We start from the raw sequence: 25,117 nt of genomic DNA, 5'->3' as shown, positions 1-25,117 counted from the left end.
CAATTAAAATAGGGGTGGTGGTCATTGTACCACCAAAAATTAAGTAACTCGCATCAGAAATTATAATAATAGCAATAATGTTTCATTTAGTGACTGGATCAAAATGTCGTGAGAGATTTGTAGTTGAAAGAATTCTCTTGGATGTGAAGAATAGAAATGTTAACAATGACTTCATTCAGAAAAGATTAAAATTGTCATTAGAAGTAATTTAGTTATGTTGTAAGTACTAATAAAACTGGCTTTTACTAAAGCGATGTGTTATGGGCTTATGGCTGAACAGTTTTAGTCATGAGAAATGACAGACTCAAAAGTCAACTTGGTGTTCGGAAAAGAGGCAATATATACGAATGGTGATTCACCATGACCATCTTTGGAATCAGTGAGAAAATGGCTTAACTGTGTACCTCCAGAGAAGAACTTGCCAACAGAGTCTCGACGCGTGGAAAAGATCAGAGTTCCTGATGAGGATGCCTCTAGAAGAACATCAAAGAGAGAGTTACATATTGATTCACTTCACTATATTTCAAGGACGAACTACTCCAACCAGATACAATAACGTACATCCAAATTACATATCACGGAACTCTAAAGAGAAAAACCAACAATAAAGTGGTGAATGGGAAATTTAATATAGTATTTACTTTTTATATTGAAATTTTATAATCCAAGAAGTGAAAGCATTCTAAATTATTTTTCTAATTTGTTAGCTAGAGTGTGAAAAATGCCTAGAAATCTCTAATGTTTGACACCAAATTTTGTTCTAGCACATTAAAAGATGGATTACAGATAACATATTATATGAAAAATCATTAGCTCAAGTTAGTTAATTAAAGAGTTGAAAGATAGTCAAAAAAGTAGCTGGCAGAATGTTTACACAGCATATTGTGATTTCTAGATACAATGAACTAGTCGGTTTGTTGACTATTGCTGTAAGTTGATTTTTATTTTTTACTTTAGTAAACGCCACTAGTAAAATAGGCCTCATCAATTTATAAAAGCGCACACGAGTCCAAGTTTGTAATAGCCAGGTGGATTAAGGCGTTCGACTCGTCATCTGAGGGTTGTGGGCTCGAATCCCAGTCGCACCAAACATGCTCGCCCTTTCAGCCGTGGGGGCGTTATAATGTGACGGTCAATACCACTATTCGTTGGTAAAAGAGTAGCCCAAGAGTTGGCGGTGGGTGGTGATGACTAGCTGCCTTCCCCTAGTCTTCTGCTAAATTAAGGACAGCTAGCGCAAATAGCCCTTGTGTAGTTTTGCGAGAAATTAAAAAAAAAACAAAAACCAAGTTTGTAATATCGTTAAAAGAAAAGAAACTGAATTATTTTTGGAACGTGAAAATGAACATACAAGTTTATTTATATGTTTGTCTTAGTACTGTTAGAAAGGCATTTCTGTTTGAACGTCATTTGTAAAGTGAGTTTTACAAATGTACCAGCTTGTAGAACCGTTAAGGACAAATAGACTATATTTGTTGTCATACCGGACTTTTCATATTATTTACGCCAAATAATTAAACAAAAACAAATGCTTGTCCAACAACAGAATACGTTACATCTATAAGATACAAGTGTGTTATTCATTGTGCTCCACCAGGGAGTTGCAATCGCACAACGAAAACAAATTTCAGTGAAAATATATATTTACATACGCTATACTACTAATTATTTTTGTTTTATTATTTGTACTATTGAGAAAATTTTTCTGTCGCTGCCTTTTGTATTGAGTTTATTCTTTGCAGTGCTTTTCCCAAAGTGGGTTATTACAGATACGTGCTTCTGTTGTGCAAGTGTAGAAATACCACAGTTGTAGGTTATGTATGTCACTGCACCTGAGAATACCACGCTCTTAATTTTAAAGATAGAACTTCTGTATGGACTTGTAAGAACTTTGTATGATCTTCAAAAATTTATCTCGAAGTGGCTAACTCTAAATCATATTTTTTAAATGTCCAGGTTGTTAATAGGAATTTCTTTCAATGAGGTTTACTATTAGGTCATGCAGTTGATAGAATGTCACATGAACCAGTAAAGACCAATAACTGGATAGGCAAGAAACAAAACCAGAAACTCATTACAGGCCACGTATCGTGCGACTTCTACCATCACTTGGGGTGAAATTCGTAAGGGTTGAGAAACGAGAGAAGTACTTCAGGTTTATATGTTTCTGTTCTTAAAGCTTTTAATTTAGGTTTAAGTACGTTGTTTGAGTAAATTATAATTAGACATATCTATTATTACACTGTTTTCATCCTTTTAATTTTACTTTTTTTTTTTATTAATAATCTTATACGAGATGCACAGTAAATAAGTAATATCTATGGTTACCTATGAAACATTGTAACTATACATAAAATATTTAGTATATACAATAATAATTAAGTTTTAATAAAAGGTACTTAAGTTATTTAAACTTTGTTTATTTTATCATTAAGCTGTAAGTTAGGTTGATATGTATGAGAGGATGAATGTGGACACTAAAATGTACAATTTGATAAACTGAAGGTGACAGTTTCATATTTTCTGTTGGTATAAAGTAGTTCTTATATACAAGTTTTATAAGATACCACTTTGCTAACAGAAACAAGATTTCATTATACTGTTGTTTTCAGTACATCAAAGGTAAAATGCTTAAGATAAGGCAAGGAGTGAAAAGGTCGGTTGAACTTATTTACAGTTCAGTTACCCGTAATTGGGAAATTAATTTGTGCTTGATGATTATTTCTGTGACAATTGTTATGTATATGTAATTTCAATTAATTAGTTGCTGGAATGATTGAAAGTATTAATAATGAAACACTAACTTCTATTCATCATTTTAGTCATTTTTACAGTTAATCAATTAATTTACCTTACAATATAACATGCAGGAATTACTCGTGAGTACTGAAAGTAATGTTACTATATCGTATGAAGTTTTATTTGTTCAATTACTATTATTAATGTACATTTTTTTAATACCAGTAAGCTTAATATTATTTTTTGACTTTCTTGTATCTCTGTTAGAGAGTGCTGTTATTCTAGTGCATTTCACTTATGTTAAATGTACTGATCGTTTTCATACACTCTCACATTTCTCAGACAAGGAAAGCTGTGAGTTTGTACATGAAATAATGACGTTATTAATGTTGGTAATAAAAGTATAGTGATTAATCTCATTATATGATAGAACTTGTTTGTAAACACTTCACTTTATCGGCTTCAATTTCTAACATACAAATTACGTTTGTGAGATATGATTTCATACAAATTACGTTTGTGGGATGTGATTTCAGTTTGTTTGGAACAATGGACAAGTAACTAAAACTGAAGTGTAAATACAACAAATTTTTAACAATAATTCTCTCTCATGATTTTCACTTTTTCATATTCTATCAACATAACTTGATTACAAATTAAATTCAAAACCTCTAAGGTACCAAAATCCTTGTTGAATTACTTTCATACTGTTGATAAATACGTGACTGAATGTCCGTGAAACAATTTTCAGCATGTTTTAACTTGTTTGTAATTCTCCACTTTTGTCTTCTGTGTTGTTTATTGTGGTTGTATCTGGACATATAAATGCTTTCCCACCATAATTTAGATTTTCTTCACTGTCAGTTGAGAAGTGTTTGATACTGCAAACAAAACCTGAAATATTTTATTATCTTATCCACATTGTCTTTCTCTAACATATAGAGAATTCTTGTGACTGTATTGTCAGCTCTTTATTTAATTTATACATTTCAGGTATTTAATTCTGTATCGTTTACTGGTGGTTCTTGCATTTATGTAGATGCTCACATGCTAAAAACCATATGTTATTTTTCTAATAAAAACAGCAATAATAAATACAAAAATGTTTTGCTTGCATAGTTTAACCTACATTGTCTGATGGGCAAGATTTATTATTAACCTTTATATAGCCTCTTGTGAAGTTTTCTGTTCCATGTAGTGATCCATCCTCTTGTGAAGCTCGCCTGTTGCATTTGGTGGTCTGTCCTCTTGTGAAGCTCTCCTGTTGCATTTGGTGGTTCGTCCTCTTGTGAAGCTCACCTGTTTCATTTGGTGGCCCGCCCTCTTGTGAAGCTCGCCTGTTGCATTTGGTGGCCCGTCCTCTTGTGAAGCTCGCCTGTTGCATTTGGTGGTCCGTCCTCTTGTAAAGCTCGCCTGTTGCATTTGGTGGTCCGTCCTCTTGTGAAGCTCGCCTGTTGCATTTGGTGGTCTGTCCTCTTGTGAAGCTCGCCTGTTGCATTTGGTGGTCTGTCCTCTTGTGAAGCTCGCCTGTTGCATTTGGTGGTCCGTCCTCTTGTGAAGCTCGCCTCTTGCATTTGGTGGTCTGTCCTCTTGTGAAGCTCGCCTGTTTTTATTGCCTTGGTTCTGTCAGAAATTGTTTTAGAAATATAGCAATGATTAAATTTTCAGTGATACCTAAACCTTTCCTAAGTAATCTTCTGTTGTTTTGAATGTAGAATACATTGTAATTTTAGTTTCTAGTAACCTGTTATATTTGTAAATTATTTCCCTTAACCTTAATTATAAATATTAATAACTGATTTCACATAATTAGTAGTTGTGAAAACTAAGACTGCATTAATCAACTTGATAATTGTAATTTTATTTTTATTGACTAGGCTGTCAAGTTGCATTTTGCCTGAAATGTCTTACATGTATGTGATTAAAGAAAGTGCCAACTCATCATAGTGGTAGTTATGAAGTAGACATAGTCAGATACTTTCTTTCAAGCTTCATGGTTTGGAGACTACAAACTGAAAGTGGTACAAACATGAATTGCTATAAAGGCAAAAGAAAGACAGATGCATCAGCTTCCTTTTCAACAGGAAGAAAAATGAAGGACAGTAATATAGAACACTGTTATGAAGGAAAGGGCACTATATCAAACCTACTTCCTCATTTTGGATTTATCAGAACTGAAAAACCATATGGTGAAACAGTTTCTTTTGATGTGTTCTCTTTTGAAGATGGTAAAGTAAAATCACTTTCAGATTTACCACTTAAAGTGGGACAAGAAGTAAATTACCTTGCAGAAGAGGGACGTGATGGTAGTAAAGCAAAGTATTATGCTTACCGTGTATGGAGACCCGAGTACCACAAAATATTTAGTAAAAGTCCTTCATTAGGAAGGAACACTGCACATAGTTTGAGTAGCAGCGGTAGGGTCTCGGATATGTCTTACCAAGATTCGATGGTATCAGTAACTGGTTCAGAAAAGTCAAACTCTTACAGTTCAAATACCTTTTCAAGTCTTTCAAGTATGAGTGAAGATACATTAGAGATATGCTCTCACACAGAAGAAAAACATGCATCAGGTACTTGCAGAGAAGCTAAAAAACTAATAGAACAGAAGGGGAAAATTTATCCTGAAGGGGAAACAAAAGCACAAATAATTTTTGGAACACCAGAAGAATATGTTTTGGTTATAAATGATGTTGTATTTTATCATGAACATCCAGTTACAAGTTTAATGTGGCATATTGATGATGGAGAGTGTGTTAAGTTTGATGCAGTTCAAAATGATAGCTTTTCTGGTTTTCATTGGATTGCCATCATGGTTTGGGTAGGAAATCGACCAAAATGTTCTTTGACAGATGACATTAAAAACAAAGATAATGTGGAAAAACTAATTAAAAAATATGAACACATTTTCGTAAGCAAGTATAATTCTTCCAATTCATTGAAGTATTCAGTAGGTGAGAATGAGGGGTTTAAATATGAATGGGGAGAAGCCAGTCTCTCAGCAAACGATACAAGCTCCTATACTACTTATTTATCTGATGATGAGAATGAAAAACATCATGTGAGTGAGTGCCAAGTAGAAAACTCTTCAAGCAACGGGAAGAGTGACTGTGTTTCTGGGATACTTCATGAGAAGTTTGGAAGAGAAGTGATAGGAGAATATTTAAATACTAGCTGCAAGAAAGATAGTTTAGTTACATTGAAGAAGCTATCTGAGTGTGTATTAACAGAAGAAAAGATGAAAGATATACCTGGGTTAACAGAAGAAAATGTTACTAAAGATATACCTGGGTTAATAGGACAAAATGTTGAAGATATACCTGGGTTAATGGAAGAAAACAGATTGGAGCCATCTGTGGAGATGTTCAAGAGAGCACGAAACCATCATCTTAAGATAGATAAAAAAGTTGAGGTGTTTTGTACTAATACAATCTGTGAAATAGTTCATAAACCACATCTACCCAAATGTAGCCCATTTATTGTAAGCATAAATGGAGAAAATAAAATAGGTGAAGTTTGTGACAAGGCTAAGTCGGTAAAAATCAGAATTGTGTATCTGAAATCTAATACTCCAGGTGCTGATAAAGTTAAGTATCCACTTTTGAAAAATATTGCTTTTGCAGAGGGAACTGTGAACAGTGTTAATGAGTTTTTTGTCTTTTTGAACATAAAAAATTCAGTTGCACCTGTTTTCTTGAGTAAAATCTATCTTGATGGAAAAGAAGTGAGTAAAAACAACAGAAATTTGAAAAGTATTTTTGAAGAAAATGAACTTGTTTACTTTGCTTATATGCATGCTCTTCTGAGTAGTAATTCTGAATGGGTTTATGTATATCTTCTATGGAAAGGACAGAAACCAAAAACATTTGTCAAACCTACAGCAGAAGACTTTATTGAAAAGTTGGGGTTCAGGAACATTATAATCTTGGGGAGTGAGATAATACCACAGAACAGACAAGAGGAACAAATCAACAGTGGACATAAAGGTTTTTTTTCTCAATTATTTTTTGCCTTTATTCCTAGTAGCACATTTTGTCAAAACTCAGTTAACCTATACATAAGATTTTGAGAAATGTTCACTGACTCTCAAGTCAGAAAATAATCTGTATTTTATATCATAACTTAAAAGAAGAGTAAAAAAAGTCTTAACTAACTTGTATATATATAACTGAATATTTTTATCTGTTTTGGTGGTATTGGCAATCATGAATGTTAATTTTAGTTCAGTTTAAATATAATAGGTTTCCCAATAATAAAATATGGAAATTTATATTAATAACATTGGAAAGTGGTGGATATCAAATAATTTGAATAACTTCTTAGGATATATGAATGATTTGTAAATTATTGTTCTGAGGATATTCATTGTTCAGAGAGTGTTTGGATTAGATTGTTTGTACATAAATAAGGTAGGAGTTTGCTTGTTTGGGAGAGCTATCAACCTTCAGCTGGGATTAAACATTGGAGAGGGCCAGAATAATGAAGATAAAACACAGTTAGAGAAAGATATTCTGTATGAACAAGGTACAAAGGTAATTTTAACAGTAGACTAATTTGTCATTAATGTAAAATTAGAAGTAAAATGAATTATTTTGAGCTCTGGCCAGAACAGAGAATTTATCTTTTAATGAGGGTAGAGCACTGGTAGGAATCAAACTCTGAATTCATCTGTCAATGAGGGTAGAGCACTGATAGGAATCAAACTCTGCTCTAATTGGAAGAACTTAAACATGGTTAATTGTAGATGATTTTGATGACAGAATGTGTTTTAAAATACAGGGTTAGAGGCTATTTAATATGGATATAGAGTATAAAAGAAAGGGACAGGAGTGGCTTTATACATAATGTACAATTTACATGGTATTAAAGATAATAGGATTGAATTCACTTGGGTTTCTGTCCATGGAATAAGTTCTTAGTAGGAACTTGTTACAGACCATCAGATGAAACTAACAATATTAGTGAAAAACTGTATAATGAGGTTAAGATTTCAGATGCTAAATTAATATCACTCATAATTATGACTTCATTAAGACATATTGACTGGGAAATGATAGAAACAAACCATAAGAGAGAGAGGTTTTTGGAAACTGTTCAGGATGGCTTTCTTTAAGAGAGTATATATTGGGGAATAACTGGATACGAGTGATTATTATTGTATTAGTTTTGCTACATATACTGATAATAAATAATGGTATTTTGTTAGAAATTTCAAAAGATAAGTTTTGAAAGGATGCGACAAGAATTATATGTTGTGAATTGTGCAGCTGAGGTGTTTGGATACACTGATCAGATGTGGAAAATGTTTAAATATAAATTTTTAAACATTCAGCATTAACACAATCATTATAGAAAGAGAAGAATAGCTACAAATACACAAACCAGGTTGGATCACAAAGGTGGCTACAAATAAACCAGGTTGGATCACAAAGGTGGCTACAAATAAACCAGGTTGGATCACAAAGGTGGCTACAAACAAACCAGGATGGATCACATAGGTGGCTACAAATAAACCAGGTTGGATCACAAAGGTGGCTACAAACAAACCAGGATGGATCACATAGGTGGCTACAAACAAACCAGGTTGGATCACAAGGTGGCTACAAACAAACCAGGATGAATCACAAAGGTGGCTACAAATAAACCAGGATGAATCACAAAGGTGGCTACAAATAAACCAGGTTGGATCACAAAGGTGGCTACAAACAAACCAGGATGGATCACAAAGGTGGCTACAAACAAACCAGGTTGGATCACAAAGGTGGCTACAAACAAACCAGGTTGGATCACAAAGGTGGCTACAAACAAACCAGGATGGATCACAAAGGTGGCTACAAATAAACCAGGTTGGATCACAAAGGTGGCTACAAACAAACCAGGATGGATCACATAGGTGGCTACAAATAAACAAACCAGGTTGGATCACAAGGGTGGCTACAAATAAACCAGGTTGGATCACAAAGGTGGCTACAAACAAACCAGGATGGATCACATAGGTGGCTACAAATAAACAAACCAGGTTGGATCACAAGGGTGGCTACAAATAAACAAACCAGGTTGGATCACAAGGGTGGCTACAAATAAACAAACCAGGTTGGATCACAAGGGTGGCTACAAATAAACAAACCAGGTTGGATCACAAGGGTGGCTACAAATAAACAAACCAGGTTGGATCACAAGGGTGGCTACAAATAAACAAACCAGGTTGGATCACAAGGGTGGCTACAAATAAACAAACCAGGTTGGATCACAAGGGTGGCTACAAATAAACAAACCAGGTTGGATCACAAGGGTGGCTACAAATAAACAAACCAGGTTGGATCACAAGGGTGGCTACAAATAAACAAACCAGGTTGGATCACAAGGGTGGCTACAAATAAACAAACCAGGTTGGATCACAAGGGTGGCTACAAATAAACAAACCAGGATGGATCACAAAGGTGGCTACAAATAAACAAACCAGGTTGGATCACAAGGGTGGCTACAAATAAACAAACCAGGTTGGATCACAAGGTGGCTACAAATAAACAAACCAGGTTGGATCACAAGGGTGGCTACAAATAAACAAACCAGGTTGGATCACAAGGGTGGCTACAAATAAACAAACCAGGTTGGATCACAAGGGTGGCTACAAATAAACAAACCAGGTTGGATCACAAGGGTGGCTACAAATAAACAAACCAGGTTGGATCACAAGGGTGGCTACAAATAAACAAACCAGGTTGGATCACAAGGGTGGCTACAAATAAACAAACCAGGTTGGATCACAAAGGTGGCTACAAATAAACAAACCAGGTCGGATCACATATCTTGAATAATTGATGAATAAAAATGAGACAAGATGACTATATTAATATTGAGTTTGTTAAAAAAATGAAAATTTGAAAAATAATAATGCTACCTGGATAGATAATATATCCTCAGAATTTTGAATGACATTAAAGATTGGATATGTGCACAAATTACTATGTTTTGTCAATCTTTGAATAGTGTGGAGATTGGAAGTTAACTATTGTAATTTGTCTTTTCAAAAGAGGTATTAAAACCTTCCCCCGTAATTACAGACAATTAGTATTATATCATCATGGGAAAAGTTTTGAAAGGTATGTTAAAAGATTCTTTGTAAAGTCATTTAACCTGTTCAAAGTAACTTGTCCAAGCCGATCCGTAACACTTGAGTTATTGTTTCATGTTTTGTACATATTTCTTCATTTTGTGTTCTACTGTAAGTTTGGCTTAGAGAAAAATAGTATTTGTTGCTTATTTCCTTTGTTTTAAAATTACTGAATTTTGCTCAAAAAAGCCTCATAGTAGTTGCCATAGCAGCTGAAGTACAGTCAACACTAAGGGAAAATCTTGCTTTACAAATCTTTAGACATTCTTTGAAACTGTTAATGTTTATGTAGATGACGGTAAAGATGTAGATTTGGTGTATCTGGATTTTCAGAAAACTTTTGACAAAGTGACACATAACAGGCATGTAAAGAAACTTGTCTCTGCAGATGTGGAGGATAAGTTAACTAATTGGATGGAAGAAAGCAGAAGGTTGTTATAAATAGAGTTCAATCAAACTGGATTAATGTTGTAAGTGGTGTATCTCAGGGTTCAGTCTTAGGACCTTTTACTCTGTTTTATTTACATTGATGACATGGTTGAAGGAATGGTGAATAAATTATTACATATACTGATGATATCTTGGGTGGAGCTAGCTGTGAAGAGGATGCTGCTGATTTACAAGATGATTTATATCATTTAGTGAGTTGGGTGAATAAATGGTAGATGTGTTTTAATTATAATATATAAATATAAGATAATGTATGATCTTAACAGTGTCATGGCTGATCAGTCTCTTAGCCATCCTAACTATATGATGTTGCTAGTGGTAGGGCAAATAAGGGTTTATTTGCATCTACAGAAATATTGAACACAAGTCTAAAGTTATAATTTCATTATATGTGTCACTGATTAAGCTGTATTTGGAGTACCATGCTCAGTTTTGGGCCCCTTACATTAGGAAAGACATTGATTTTTTGAATGGATTTAGAAGAGAGTTACTGAAATGGTACCTGGAATGGAGGGGTTTTCTTTTTAAGAGAGGCTGAAATCTCTTAAACTGTTTTATCTGTTGGTGGGTCTGTTAGAGGTGTACAAGATTGTAAAGGGAATTTATTGTGTTATACATAATATTTTTTCATATTTAACAAATTATGGATATTCTTAATTTAAGAGAGACATAGGTTGTAATATGTTAGTCAAAACATAAGGTAGATATGTTTTCTTCAGCAGTTGGTTACTAGAAGTAATGCTATTAGATCTATTTTTAACTTCTAATAAGTGGTTCATAGGTTGAGACAGTGTAAGTATCCAGATATGGTATTAAAACATCATTAATAAATTATAAATGTGTTTTTTCTTACAGTGCTAGAAGTGACCTACATGAAAGTAAAACAAGATTCATCATCACAAAATAAAACAAAAAAGATGACTAAAGCTAAAGTAAAAAAAGCAGGTACAACCAATTCAAAGATTACTACTTCCAAATATCAGAAAAGGTCAGAATTTCATGAACTTTCACATAAAGAAGACACCCAGTCTCATCCAGAACTAAGAAACACCGATTCAAACAGACCTGAAAAGAATGATGCTTCTTTCAGTAACATCAGTACTTCCAATAGCATCTTAAAGTCCAATGTTTGCCAACCTAGATCTGGCTCAGAAAGGGTAGGAAAAATTTATTGTTCCAAAACACTTGAGTCATCTCAAAATATGGTAAAAAAAGATGTTCTTTTGATTGCTCCAGTGAGGATGGAATCAACAACCGAGACCAATGTTGGTTGTTTAAAAACATCTGAATCTCTACCTAGCCAACCATTAGACAAAGTTACAACCATTAACTCAGCAAACCTGAAGTCCACACCTGAGACCAATGTAGATAAAGTTGGTTATTCAAGAGAATTTGATTTGAAGTTAAAAACTGTAAAGGAAATAAATCTAATAATAGACAAAACCACTTGAAAGAAGAAGATGTGAAAGATGTTTCTGAGTATATGTATAATATAAAACATCACAAAGTGTTGGATGTGAATAGACGTTCTGTTATTAGTGAACCAGTACCATCACAGTCTGACATAGACAAAGATATACACCTGTTAACTTTAGCATGTCTACCAGCCAAGAAAGACAAAATAAGATGCAATAAGAACCAAAACAGAGAACAATATGAATGTGTTTCATCTTCTGGTCACACAAGCTTTGGATGTTCTCAAAAGACTGATAAAGAAAATATACTAACAGTCTCTCCCCTTCCAGATGATGTTTCCCCGGGACTGGGAGAGACAGTTTTAAGAGCAGGTAATAACTTTCTGAATGAAAATATTGAGTAAGAGAAATATATTCTGCATGTAAGAGTTTTATTGAAATAATTTGTTTTTCATAAAACTTTTGTGCACAAGACAAATGCATGTTTATTATGAAAGTTTTTAAATTGTGTTTGTCATGCTGTACAAAATGTGTCTCTCTGTGAACATGATTTTAGTACTGGAATGTTTAAAACAAATAGTGTATTTGTGGTTTGGAACTTGTTTCAATCACTTTTTTTTATTATTGAAATAATTTTACCATTGAGGTACACTTGATGTCTTTATGTTGACATATTCACTGGAATATCAGTTTTATTCTATTTTTTGCTATTCATACTTCAATTTCACAATAACTTGAACAAAATATACAACTACAGCCTCGGTTTCATCATTAAGAAGTGAAATTCCAAGTGACGTGAAGCAACCTGTGGAAAATCAAGATGATGCTTCTGTTCTTCAGTTTGAGTCAATGAAGCAAACGTTTGAAACAACAGATCGTGTGGACGTGACCTCTGGTGGTGAAGCTGCAGGAGATTGTCATGGGTCTTTAAAATTTGCAATATTTTCTGTAAGTCAGTCATTTGACATTCATCTGTTTAAAGTATTTGTTTTCATATGTACATGTTTTATTATGTGTATGCACAACTTGATGTATAAATATATAGTATGTATATGGGAAAATATTACTTCATGTTGATGTCATTATAAGACTGTTTCACACGTAACAGTTTGACTTGCATACTGTTTTTTGTATACAAATATAATATGCACGTCAGTATCAGTGGTAGCAACTGTACACCAAGAATCATCTTGGTGGAACCACAGTGTAACACTGAGGTAAGGTCTGGGGTTACTTTTGAAATGGTACTGCTACTTCTCTGTGCAGCTATATTCACATTCATTTGCCCTTTAGGTATTGGTAAGCCTTTTAAAAACACCAGTTTTGTTATACCTCTGTATTTTTGGCATTGTTGCATTAACATGTGACCTCTCTCCACCAATCTTGTTGCACCTTTTATACCATTGGAGTTAGGCCATTATACACTTATAGCACAATTCTTCCTGGCAGTTCTCCTATATAAACATATTTCTGTGACTGCACTACTTTTGTTTGTGATTGATCATCATTTGATACGAGTTTCAAATTTCTAATTATTTCTGTTTTGTATGGTACTATTTTCCAAAATTTTTTTTGTTTATATGACTTCAGGTTTCTAAAAGTGGTTTGTAATAAGTTTACAGTCTTCAGTGTGGGATGTAACTATATATATGCTGAGGAATGTTATTCACAGGATGTTTGAATCTTACATTTGGCCAGTGACTTTTTTCTGTTTCAAGATGGCTGCTATTCTTTTTCCCACGTGATCTGTGGATATTTCTCATTCTTGTAGATATACCCATGTTCAGTGTGAGGATTTCACACTCAATAATTTATTTCCTTTGTGTCTTCTCTGAGTGTGATACTTTTATTTAGGTTAGTGTATTTCACAACTTGCATTCATTGTTAATGTTATTTAGTTATAAGTTCCTTTTTTTGTATCTACTTTAGTCACATCTAAGTAGGGATAAGTATTGAGTCAATCTTTGTTTCTTGTTAACTGGGTGCCATTTTTATTTTCATGGTCTTTAGGGTAAGTTTTCTTTTAGAATCCTTTGTCTTGTAGTTTTTTTTTGAGTCAACTTCTATGTTCTGTGTTTAAAGGTAGTTTATCATATCAGATACTTCAGTGATTTTTGTACTTTAAGTGTTATTGTTTTATGTTGATTTTATTAGTTTTGCATGTGTATCACTTTTAGTCTCTATGTAAACTAAACATTTTAGTTTATTACTTCTATATGTTTAGTTTCAGCTACACTTCTTGACATTTCCATTCTTTTTGTGTTTCTACGAGGATTTCTTACTTCCTGGATTTCCTCCTTGGAATAATACTTTGTCTAGTGGTCTTGTTTAGTTTTTTCATGTCCTACACAACATAGCTGTCTAATTTGTGGAGTCCACTCAACCAGGAGTTTTCTCCAGTTCTTCCTTGTCTCTCTATACATAGGAATTTCAAGTACATCTTTTTGATCTGTCCTGGACTTGTGTTCCTGTGGTCACCATGGTGAGTTTGATGCTTCAGTATCATTCTCTTTGTTTCATGTAGGTGGATTTGCCTTCTTGTTTTTAGTGGAGTGATATGTGTTTGCACACATTAGGTCTTCACTCACATTTCATGGACAACAGGCTTCTGCTTGCCTCTTCCTGCACCTGATTAATCCTTTCCCCTGCTTCCTTTTCTGATTGGAATAATCCTTTACTGACCCATCAAAGTATATCAATTTGGGTTCTCTTCACTTTTCTTTTAGTCAGGCTGAGCATTCTCCAGTTTAGATCAAGTATATCATACAGTCAGGTTTGTTATTTTCTATGTATGTCTGTGAGGCTTTATTTCTTTTCGAATGTGGTCTTCCTTGGAAGTCCACATTCCTTTGTCTTGGACCCACATGCATTCCTTTTATTGGCTACATCTTAGCCAATAGAACTTCCATCACAATCTCTTGAATCATCCTATTTTTCTCAGTTTCATGAGTTTTGGATCAGTGGTACTCTGAGGATTATATTTTTTATAACCACATCCTGCTACCTTGGCAGTTCATTGGACTTTGTATCCCTTCTTTCCTTTCCTATAGGGGAGAATGGTTTTGTTTCTTTCTGTAGTTCCACTGTCCTCAACTTTATCATTTAGAAAAGGAAAACCACATACCCATCTGGTCAGACTTTGGATTTTGTATATTGACCTTTGTGTGACTATTCTGGTAGATCACGTTCCAGAGTTATGATTCATGTGATCAATTTCTTATCGGGTCTACCAGGTTCTCCACAGAGTAGACTTTTCAGGTGGTATCATTTCTGAAGTTAACACTGAAACTGCTGGCAGGTGGTATCATTTCTAAAGTTAACACTGAAACTGCTGGCAGGTGGTATCATTTCTAAAGTTAACACTGAAACTGCTGGCAGGTGGTATCATTTCTAAAGTTAACACTGAAACTGTATTTCTGATAGGAACTCATCTCTTTTTTTACACTTCTTAACTTGTCTGCTCATATTTGCCATTTCTTGAAAGTGAGGATTGTGCTACTACAGTGGGATTGCTGCAGTATTATGTGATCAGCACATTGTTGCAATGATGCAAAAAAACATGGATGTATAAAAATTGGTGCATCTAGCAGACAAATAAATGTCAAGATATCTGGGGGTAAGTAGAAATCCTTTGCTCCTAGAAGTGTAGAAAAGGTGAGGTTCCCTTCTGATCAAGACTGAGTTGATTCATAAGGATGTCAAGGGTCACAACCTTCATAAGTACCTAATAAAACTTCATTGGATATAATGTTAATTGAATAATATCACTAAAGTCAAAACTTGATTTTATTTTATGGTACAGTACCTTTGTGTTTTGTTATTTTTAGGTAGAGTATCCATAAACAATACTAAGTTGTATGTATGTTGTCATTAGGAGCTAGCTACTAAACCAGTGTTTATTTTATAGTGTGTGTTGTCTTAGGAGTTCATTTGATTGTTTAATTTTTAGGAAGATCTTTTGGTTCAGCAAGTGACAGAGAAAGTTCTGGCTGAAATGAGAAAAATGAATTACCAGTCTTGGGAGGCCAAACCGTGCATGTGCTTAAGTCAACATAAAAATGTATCAAACAGATCTGATGCAAGTGTACAGACTGACAGTGTTGAACTGGTTTCTGATTCTGCACAAACATATGCAACTGGAGAAATCTTATTTTCACAGGTGTTTCACTAATGTGCAACTTATTCCACAAGTAGATAGCTTGAGGGAAACTAGAATACAGGTTATTGTGATAGATATGGTTAATATACAGGTGATAGAATTCACTAGAAAAGTGATTTTATCTAATTTGGTACTAATTTAATGAACAATTAATATTTTGATTATTTTTTATCTTTTGTGTTTGATAAAGATTGTCAAACATTTGAAATGGGACAAAAACTAATCTAAACAGTGACCTATTGTAGGTTATTTAGAAGATACATATTGTAGGTACTCTTTACTTAAGTTGTACCTCCTTAGCCAGGTGGTTAAAATGCTAGACCTGCAGTCTGATGGTCACTGATTTAAATCTCTATCCCAAAACGTATGCTTGTCTATTCAGGCATGGAAGCATTGTGATGTGATGGTCAATTCCATCATTCTTTTGTAAAGAGAGGAGCCCTAGAGTATATGGTAGGTTGTAATGACAGCTGCCTTCCATCTAGTCCTGGTGTAGCTTTCCATGAAATTCAAGCCAAACTTTATTTAAGTCTTGGGTTAAGGAAATATTTATTGTATAAATGATTCATAAAGTGGTAGCAGGCAACACACATTGTTGTCATGAATAATAACATTAATATACTTGTAATTCCTTTCATTTCCAGTGAATGTTTAAACATCAGTTTGGTGTATTATGTTGGGACATTCCAGATACCATCTTTCACTGTGACTGTACCTAAAATGTTTTCTTTACATTTGTAATGCACAACTCGGCAAGAGGCAACATGTTTAAACAGTATTTTAATGTCCCACATTATTCAGAGATGAGTTTTGTTCCTCTCCCCATGGTGCTTTAGTAATAATTCTAATATGCAACAAGCATAAACAGAGACAATAGTTTTAACACTCCTACGAAAAGACGTTTCTAGTCCTGATTTCTCCAAGCCCGTTCCCCTGGCTGTGGTTTCACTAGATAGTAGATAGGGACAGTGGGAATCTCGTTAATCCATTCATTAATGGATTTAAATGGCAATTTCATTTAAATACAAAATTATTAGCCTAATATTAATAACCTTTCAAGTTGCTCTGGGGCCAATTAGGCCCCACTTTTTGTAGGAGTATTAAAAAGGGTGTTAATCACTGTGCAATGTGAAACAGTTAAAGGTTACGTTTAGCGAGATATAATAGAATGTGTACTTTGTGGTCTGTCTGTACAGTTATGTGGTAAATCTTGTACTTTGATCTGTTTCACAAAATATTTCTGTAATAAATATCTGAAAAACTGTCAAACTTTTATATTACTTAAGTAGACTACAATAGTTTAAGTAATTCTTAGATGTTGTACTACCAAAACATACTAAATCCTGTTTGCAGTCTGTGGGAATTTCAGCTTGAAGTGTTACTTTTTGTAGATTGACAGGTCAAGGAACTTGTGCAATATCTTGATCACTACTAAGAAAAGGCATACAAAGTAAAAGTATAAATGTACTAAATATTTAGACTAAAACAAAATAGCAACCTGTTAAGTTACAACTGCCAACAGAACACAGTAAATAACAACCAATGGCACATAATTGTCCATCTTAATAGTTATAAATGCTCTTCTTAACTAAAGAGATATTATCTCCAATGATTCAGGTGCAAACATTCCACAAACTGTTTAGTTTCTTTCTTCTTGAAGCTCCAATCACCCTAAACCACTCATTCTTCCTCTTTAAGGCTTACAGCTATCAATCCTGAGTTGCAGTACAGTTTGGATATAAATCTGACAGCAAATGTGCTCACATTTTAAATTGGTAATGGTTGGTCTCTAATTCTTTCTGACACTGCATAGTTAACCACTGTAATTTGTGTGATAACTGCACAACAATCTTTGTCAAACATTTACAAATATGGTCATATAATAACCCCTTTAGTATCTTGAATTTTGTCTTGTGTGATTATATAAGTGAAATGGACATATTATCATATTATAGACCCTAACGTGTTGGCCATCACTTAACAACTGGGTTGACTTTCAACATTATATTTTTCAAGCATTTCTCCCTGGAATCTGATGTCAAATTCCCCACATTTATTAAAATCTCTTTAGAACCCTGAAGAACATGAGTTTATGGGAGAGAAAGACCTGTGTGACAACCAGTTTCATGGGAATAGAACTCTTTACCAATTGGTGACGTCAAGTGTTAGTTTCAGTCATTTTCAGTGTCTTGTGCAGTTTCTATTTTATATGTTATAGTCCTGTTAAAAATGAACTGTTATTGTAAGAAGACAATATAGTATTTTAAAGAAACATGTTTATTTACATTTCAAATAAGTCTAATAAATTCATCTTTATAGTAATTGTTTTTTTACATACAATTTATTTTTTGAAAAAAATAATTTTTTTTTAGCCTTAATTAATTAAACACTTCATAATGCAGGCTAACATAACAGTCCCATTAAACTGATAAAGATCTTAAATTACAAATTTTCTTACTTTATTAGTATCCAGATATACATTATTTAAAAAAATGAACAAAATTTAGCTACTCTGGTCAGTTTGTCTCAAAAATTAATGAGAAATAGGACTTGCTGAACCAGTAGATTTTCAAATTCCATAATCCAAAATTTTGTTATTGTAAGTCTAAAACATATCTGTTAATCAGAACAGTTGGTTATTGCATGACAATATTTATAACATAGAATCTGTAATGCCAAACACGTATGGGGATTATTTTTATCTTTCTATAGCAAAGTAACTGAAAACTATTTAACATTCCCTCCAAAAGATTTCCTGTGTTACAGAATGTTATGTGACACAGGCTTGGCATTTCTTATCACAGTTTTTAATCTGAAACATCAGTTTGAAACCACCTGAAAATTGACATTTTTATAGAGAGCTATTCCTCCTAGACCTCACAACCAAACGTCTGATAATTGCTTTTAAAACATGCATTTTTGAACAAGCGTATTAAATATTCTCAATATGACATGACAGTGTTGAAAGATGACTTGTACGTCAAGATAGTAGACTGTTGAAGTACATAGATATATAATTATAACTGGACACCGTGGTGTCAACATCTACTACAGCACCAAGAAAAAGTTACTTTTCTAAAATACACATCTGAAGTTAAAAGTGTTAATTATGTTTGCTAAAGTATTATAGAAAAAGTTTACATGCCCTTACTGTAGTCCTATCAAGAGAAAGTCTGAGACACTGTATGTGTTCTTACTGTCCTACAAAAAGTTACAACATGACATGAGTTTCTCATTAGTGCATCTTGTACACATTTATCATTATTAAACTAGAATCAGTATCTTAGTAAGACTTCTGTTAAAGTAAATACGCCCAGTCCTAATCATTGTGCTATGTAGCTATAAAAACAGTACAAATAAATAAATAAACAATTATAAAAACTCGTGGTTATTACACTGCTCCACTAAGTAGTAATTAAGTTTTAAGTTTCCAAACAACTTTCTTCATAACAGTTTATCTGTTCTGTGTTCAGTTTATTTTAGACAAAATAACTTTGCATGGTGGTACTTCAAACATTATTAACATAAACTTTCTACTGTAACTAAAAACACAAATTAGTACACTAGAACCAGGAAGAGGACTACTGATGATCTAACTCGGAACTTGTCACATGGAACCAGGAAGAGGACTACTGATGATTTAACTCAGAACTTGTCACATGGAACCAGGAAGAGGACTACTGATGATCTAACTCGGAACTTGTCACAGGGAAGCAGGAAGAGGACTACTGATGATTTAACTCAGAACTTGTCACATGGAACCAGGAAGAGGACTACTGATGATCTAACTCAGAACTTGTCACAGGGAAGCAGGAAGAGGACTACTGATGATTTAACTCAGAACTTGTCACTCCAGGTGAGTTGCTTCTGTCATGGCCCTGATCCATCTGTCAAGATAGAGAAACAAAACTTATTCTGACACGAGAACTTGAGTAAAGGTAAGATAACAGAGAATAAACATGAATCAAACTATCCCACTTGATAAACCTCAAGACATAATAAATTATCAAAATCCTATAATATAGTTAGTGCAAAGTTTCATAAAAATGAAATAAAATTAGTGGTATGAACAATGTTAAGTAAAACAATTATTCTGAAACTTTGAATCTAATAAAGAAAATCCTTGCTTCAACTGAAACTTTAGTAACATGTTTCTCTCGATTCACTTTGTTAACACAACCAGCATTTCCAATCTAATAGATATACATCCAAAACATCACAGAAGTAAAAATTTACCTTTTGGCACAGCTAGGCTTATCAGCATGAAATAAAACTGGAGGTAGTACTGTATGGGTCAGTTGAAATAGTAAATTCTTATCAACGCCATCTGTTGCCTAATATAGAAATCTGTACATTTAGGAAGTGGTAGTAAGAATATATAAAATAATACATGGCAGGTTAGATTTTTTTCTCCAGTTACATTTTACATTTAATGTAAACAATAGTCTCATTAAAGACAGATGTATGCTATAGAAATAAGCTACATTAAAGCATTTCTATCTTACCAAAAGTATTATGAAGTAATACACAATGATAACATACAACTTAAACAAAAATATGACTGTCCATACTTACTTAAAAATATTAAAACTATTCAAAAAGGTGATACACAAAATCAACTAGATACTGGGCTTTGTTTCCTTTCAAAACACATTTGTAATTTGTTGGTTAAATCTAAATTGTTTACTTTCACAAAATATTTCTTTTATAACAATAATTAATGTAACACTCACGTTCTTATAGTTTAAATAGTAAATAACTTTAGTTTCTTTGTTAAGACTATTCCATAGAAACATTAACATACCTGTGTAACTGTTTCTACAGAGTAGTCTAACAAAGGAATCAAACATACCTCTGTAACTGTTTGTACAGAGTAGTCTAACAAAGGAATCAAACGTACCTCTGTAACTGTTTGTACAGAGTAGTCTAACAAAGGAATCAAACGTACCTCTGTAACTGTTTCTACAGAGTAGTCTAACAAAGGAATCAAACGTACCTCTGTAACTGTTTCTACAGAGTAGTCTAATAAAGGAATCAAACGTACCTCTAAAACTGTTTGTACAGAGTAGTCTAACAAAGGAATCAAACGTACCTCTGTAACTGTTTGTACAGAGTAGTCTAACAAAGGAATCAAACATACCTCTGTAACTGTTTGTACAGAGTAGTCTAACAAAGGAATCAAACATACCTCTGTAACTGTTTGTACAGAGTAGTCTAACAAAGGAATCAAACGTACCTCTGTAACTGTTACTACAGAGTAGTCTAACAAAGGAATCAAATGTACCTCTGAAACTGTTTGTACAGAGTAGTCTAATAAAGGAATCAAATGTACCTCTGAAACTGTTTGTACAGAGTAGTCTAACAAAGGAATCAAACGCACCTCTGTAACTGTTTGTACAGAGTAGTCTAACAAAGGAATCAAACGCACCTCTGTAACTGTTTGTACAGAGTAGTCTAACAAAGGAAACAAACGTACCTCTGTAACTGTTTGTACAAAGTAGTCTAATAAAGGAATCAAATGTACCTCTGAAACTGTTTGTACAGAGTAGTCTAACAAAGGAATCAAACGTACCTCTGTAACTGTTTGTACAGAGTAGTCTAACAAAGGAATCAAACGTACCTCTGTAACTGTTTGTACAGAGTAGTCTAACAAAGGAATCAAACGTACCTCTGTAACTGTTTGTACAGAGTAGTCTAACAAAGGAATCAAACGTACCTCTGTAACTGTTTCTACAGAGTAGTCTAACAAAGGAATCAAACGTACCTCTGTAACTGTTTCTACAGAGTAGTCTAACAAAGGAATCAAACATACCTCTGTAACTGTTTGTACAGAGTAGTCTAACAAAGGAATCAAACGTACCTCTGTAACTGTTTGTACAAAGTAGTCTAATAAAGGAATCAAATGTACCTCTGAAACTGTTTGTACAAAGTAGTCTAATAAAGGAATCAAATGTACCTCTGAAACTGTTTGTACAGAGTAGTCTAACAAAGGAATCAAACGTACCTCTGTAACTGTTTGTACAGAGTAGTCTAACAAAGGAATCAAACGTACCTCTGTAACTGTTTGTACAGAGTAGTCTAACAAAGGAATCAAACGTACCTCTGTAACTGTTTGTACAGAGTAGTCTAACAAAGGAATCAAACGTACCTCTGTAACTGTTTCTACAGAGTAGTCTAACAAAGGAATCAAACGTACCTCTGTAACTGTTTCTACAGAGTAGTCTAATAAAGGAATCAAACGTACCTCTAAAACTGTTTGTACAGAGTAGTCTAACAAAGGAATCAAACGTACCTCTGTAACTGTTTGTACAGAGTAGTCTAACAAAGGAATCAAACATACCTCTGTAAATGTTTGTACAGAGTAGTCTAACAAAGGAATCAAACATACCTCTGTAACTGTTTGTACAGAGTAGTCTAACAAAGGAATCAAACGTACCTCTGTAACTGTTACTACAGAGTAGTCTAACAAAGGAATCAAATGTACCTCTGAAACTGTTTGTACAGAGTAGTCTAATAAAGGAATCAAATGTACCTCTGAAACTGTTTGTACAGAGTAGTCTAACAAAGGAATCAAACGTACCTCTGTAACTGTTTGTACAGAGTAGTCTAACAAAGGAATCAAACGTACCTCTGTAACTGTTTGTACAGAGTAGTCTAACAAAGGAAACAAACGTACCTCTGTAACTGTTTGTACAAAGTAGTCTAATAAAGGAATCAAATGTACCTCTGAAACTGTTTGTACAGAGTAGTCTAACAAAGGAATCAAACGTACCTCTGTAACTGTTTGTACAGAGTAGTCTAACAAAGGAATCAAACGTACCTCTGTAACTGTTTGTACAGAGTAGTCTAACAAAGGAATCAAACGTACCTCTGTAACTGTTTGTACAGAGTAGTCTAACAAAGGAATCAAACGTACCTCTGTAACTGTTTCTACAGAGTAGTCTAACAAAGGAATACTGGCCAAAGCAGCAAGATCCTGCAACAATGAAGTTATCTTATTAAAGCTTGTTGGATATAAACACAATAAATCATCTGTGAATGTTGGTTTTATGGAAAATAGAATATATGTATTGATTAATAAACTATGAAACAACTTCTGAGTATCTTTATCTATTTTAGTTGTTCACAAAGAGAAACTATTCCAAGATTTTACTTACACCTAAACCAGATTGGATCACAGTGATGTGTCTTTGACCTTTACTAAGCTGTAGGCAATAATAAAAATGATGCAGGACTGATAAAAGTAAGAGAATGAAAATATTCTTGCGTAACTAGTAAACTCAAGGTACATCAGTATGAAAATCTTCAAATTAAAATTTAAAAAATGTATATTACACCAGAATAAGGGTTTCCAATCTCAGATTATCTTGTACCTCACTATTTAGAGAGCAATAAAGCACCAAACTTTGAATCATATGGTGAACGATTTTATACAGATGTCAGTTTATCCAATCACAAAACACCAGCCTTTCAGAGTAGTTTGTACTAACTACGACCATAATAATACAAATCACTCACATATTTGGTACTTTTGTTGTGTGTATAAAACTTGTCTCTAGTTCTTCATTAAAAGAAAAAACAAGTCATTCATGTTTGCATGTCATTCAAATCACTTGCAACAGTCTTTTGTCACTAAGGCAAACATTTGTTTCTTACTAAAAAACAACATAGCTGTGTAAAATTGCACAAATCAAACACTATAAGCATGACCTGGAAATTAATGTTTTATATCTCATGTTATCTTTGGTTTCCCTCAATTTTAGTAAATTTGAAACTCCCTTAAATAAGAATCCAGAAGCAAACTTCTGAGAGTAGTGCATCTTACCCTGAAAACTCCATTTAAATTTGTGCCTATGTGGTCTCAATGATGTAACAAACATTACGAGAGGTTACACAAACTGTGTCGGTAATAAGTGATTAGGTAACTTGTTGTGCAAGAGGCCTTAAATATCTTGTTTATTTGTATGTAAATATTAGGTAAAGAGGACATACCTACTTCTGCATACACTTGTTGAAGACATGGAACCAGACATGAATAAAGTTAATGACAGTGCCAGGTAAGACATGTAATTCTGCTGGACTTGAAATGAATATTACATTAATTAACTCCTAATATGTAGTAATATATAGAAACATATCAGCTAAAGGACTGCCAAGTGAACATTACACTAATTAGCTCCTAATATGTAGTAATATATAGGAACATATCAGCTAAAGGACTGCCAAGTGAACATTACACTAATTAGCTCCTAATATGTAGTAATATATAGAAACATATCAGCTAAAGGACTGCCAAGTGAACATTACACTAATTAGCTCCTAATATGTAGTAATATATAGAAACATATCAGTTAAAGGACTGCCAAGTGAACATTACACTAATTAACTCCTAATATGTAGTAATATATAGAAACATATCAGCTAAAGGACTGCCAAGTGAACATTACACTAATTAGCTCTAATATGTAGTAATATATAGGAACATATCAGCTAAAGGACTGCCAAGTGAACATTACACTAATTAGCTCCTAATATGTAGTAATATATAGAAACATATCAGCTAAAGGACTGCCAAGTGAACATTACACTAATTAGCTCCTAATATGTAGTAATATATAGAAACATATCAGCTAAAGGACTGCCAAGTGAACATTACACTAATTAACTCTAATATGTAGTAATATATAGAAACATATCAGCTAAAGGACTGCCAAGTGAACATTACACTAATTAACTCCTAATATGTAGTAATATATAGAAACATATCAGTTAAAGGACTGCCAAGTGAACATTACACTAATTAACTCCTAATATGTAGTAATATATAGAAACATATCAGCTAAAGGACTGCCAAGTGAACATTACACTAATTAACTCCTAATATGTAGTAATATATAGAAACATATCAGCTAAAGGACTGCCAAGTGAACATTACACTAATTAACTCCTAATATGTAGTAATATATAGAAACCTATCAGCTAAAGGACTGCCAAGTGAACATTACACTAATTAACTCCTAATATGTAGTAATATATAGAAACATATCAGCTAAAGGACTGCCAAGTGAACATTACACTAATTAACTCCTAATATGTAGTAATATATAGAAACATATCAGCTAAAGGACTGCCAAGTGAACATTACACTAATTAGCTCCTAATATGTAGTAATATATAGAAACATATCAGCTAAAGGACTGCCAAGTGAACATTACACTAATTAACTCCTAATATGTAGTA

General features: G+C 33.5%; 3 protein-coding genes across 5 annotated transcripts in view; 2 read left to right on the top strand and 1 right to left on the bottom strand.

Moving 5' to 3' along the window:
- Positions 1 to 1,730: 1,730 nt before the first annotated feature.
- LOC143256376 (uncharacterized) lies at positions 1,731 to 11,754 on the top strand. Of its 2 annotated transcripts, none has more exons than XM_076513550.1 (3): positions 1,731 to 2,146; positions 4,617 to 6,725; positions 11,159 to 11,754. In XM_076513550.1, exons 2-3 carry the CDS (start codon positions 4,733 to 4,735, stop codon positions 11,752 to 11,754), a joined length of 2,589 nt encoding a protein of 862 aa, XP_076369665.1. In that variant the 5' UTR covers positions 1,731 to 2,146; positions 4,617 to 4,732. The 2 variants fall into 2 exon arrangements, with proteins under 2 accessions (XP_076369665.1, XP_076369666.1); XM_076513551.1 differs by having other exon boundaries at positions 1,731 to 2,155.
- A 32-nt stretch (positions 11,755 to 11,786) lies between these two features.
- Positions 11,787 to 17,240, top strand: LOC143256377 (uncharacterized). The gene is made up of 3 exons (XM_076513552.1): positions 11,787 to 12,090; positions 12,476 to 12,666; positions 15,668 to 17,240. The coding sequence occupies exons 1-3, from the start codon at positions 11,787 to 11,789 to the stop codon at positions 15,887 to 15,889; spliced, it is 717 nt and encodes a 238-aa protein (XP_076369667.1). The 3' UTR covers positions 15,890 to 17,240.
- An 898-nt stretch (positions 17,241 to 18,138) lies between these two features.
- Positions 18,139 to 25,117, bottom strand: part of LOC143256375 (uncharacterized) — a 65,093-nt gene continuing 58,114 nt past the window's right edge. Inside the window, exons 13-15 of one of the 2 annotated variants that reach the window (XM_076513548.1) lie at positions 22,794 to 22,853; positions 20,114 to 20,211; positions 18,139 to 19,764 (exon numbers count right to left, since the gene is read on the bottom strand). In XM_076513548.1, the coding sequence (XP_076369663.1) occupies positions 19,725 to 19,764; positions 20,114 to 20,211; positions 22,794 to 22,853 (198 nt within the window). In that variant the 3' untranslated portion in view covers positions 18,139 to 19,724. The remainder of the gene's footprint in view (positions 19,765 to 20,113; positions 20,212 to 22,793; positions 22,854 to 25,117) is intronic. The other variant, XM_076513549.1, reaches the window with a different exon arrangement.

Source organism: Tachypleus tridentatus, chromosome 7, assembly GCF_004210375.1.
Source record: "Tachypleus tridentatus isolate NWPU-2018 chromosome 7, ASM421037v1, whole genome shotgun sequence".
Taxonomy (NCBI): domain Eukaryota; kingdom Metazoa; phylum Arthropoda; class Merostomata; order Xiphosura; family Limulidae; genus Tachypleus; species Tachypleus tridentatus.
This window is presented reverse-complemented; position numbering and strand designations above follow the sequence as displayed.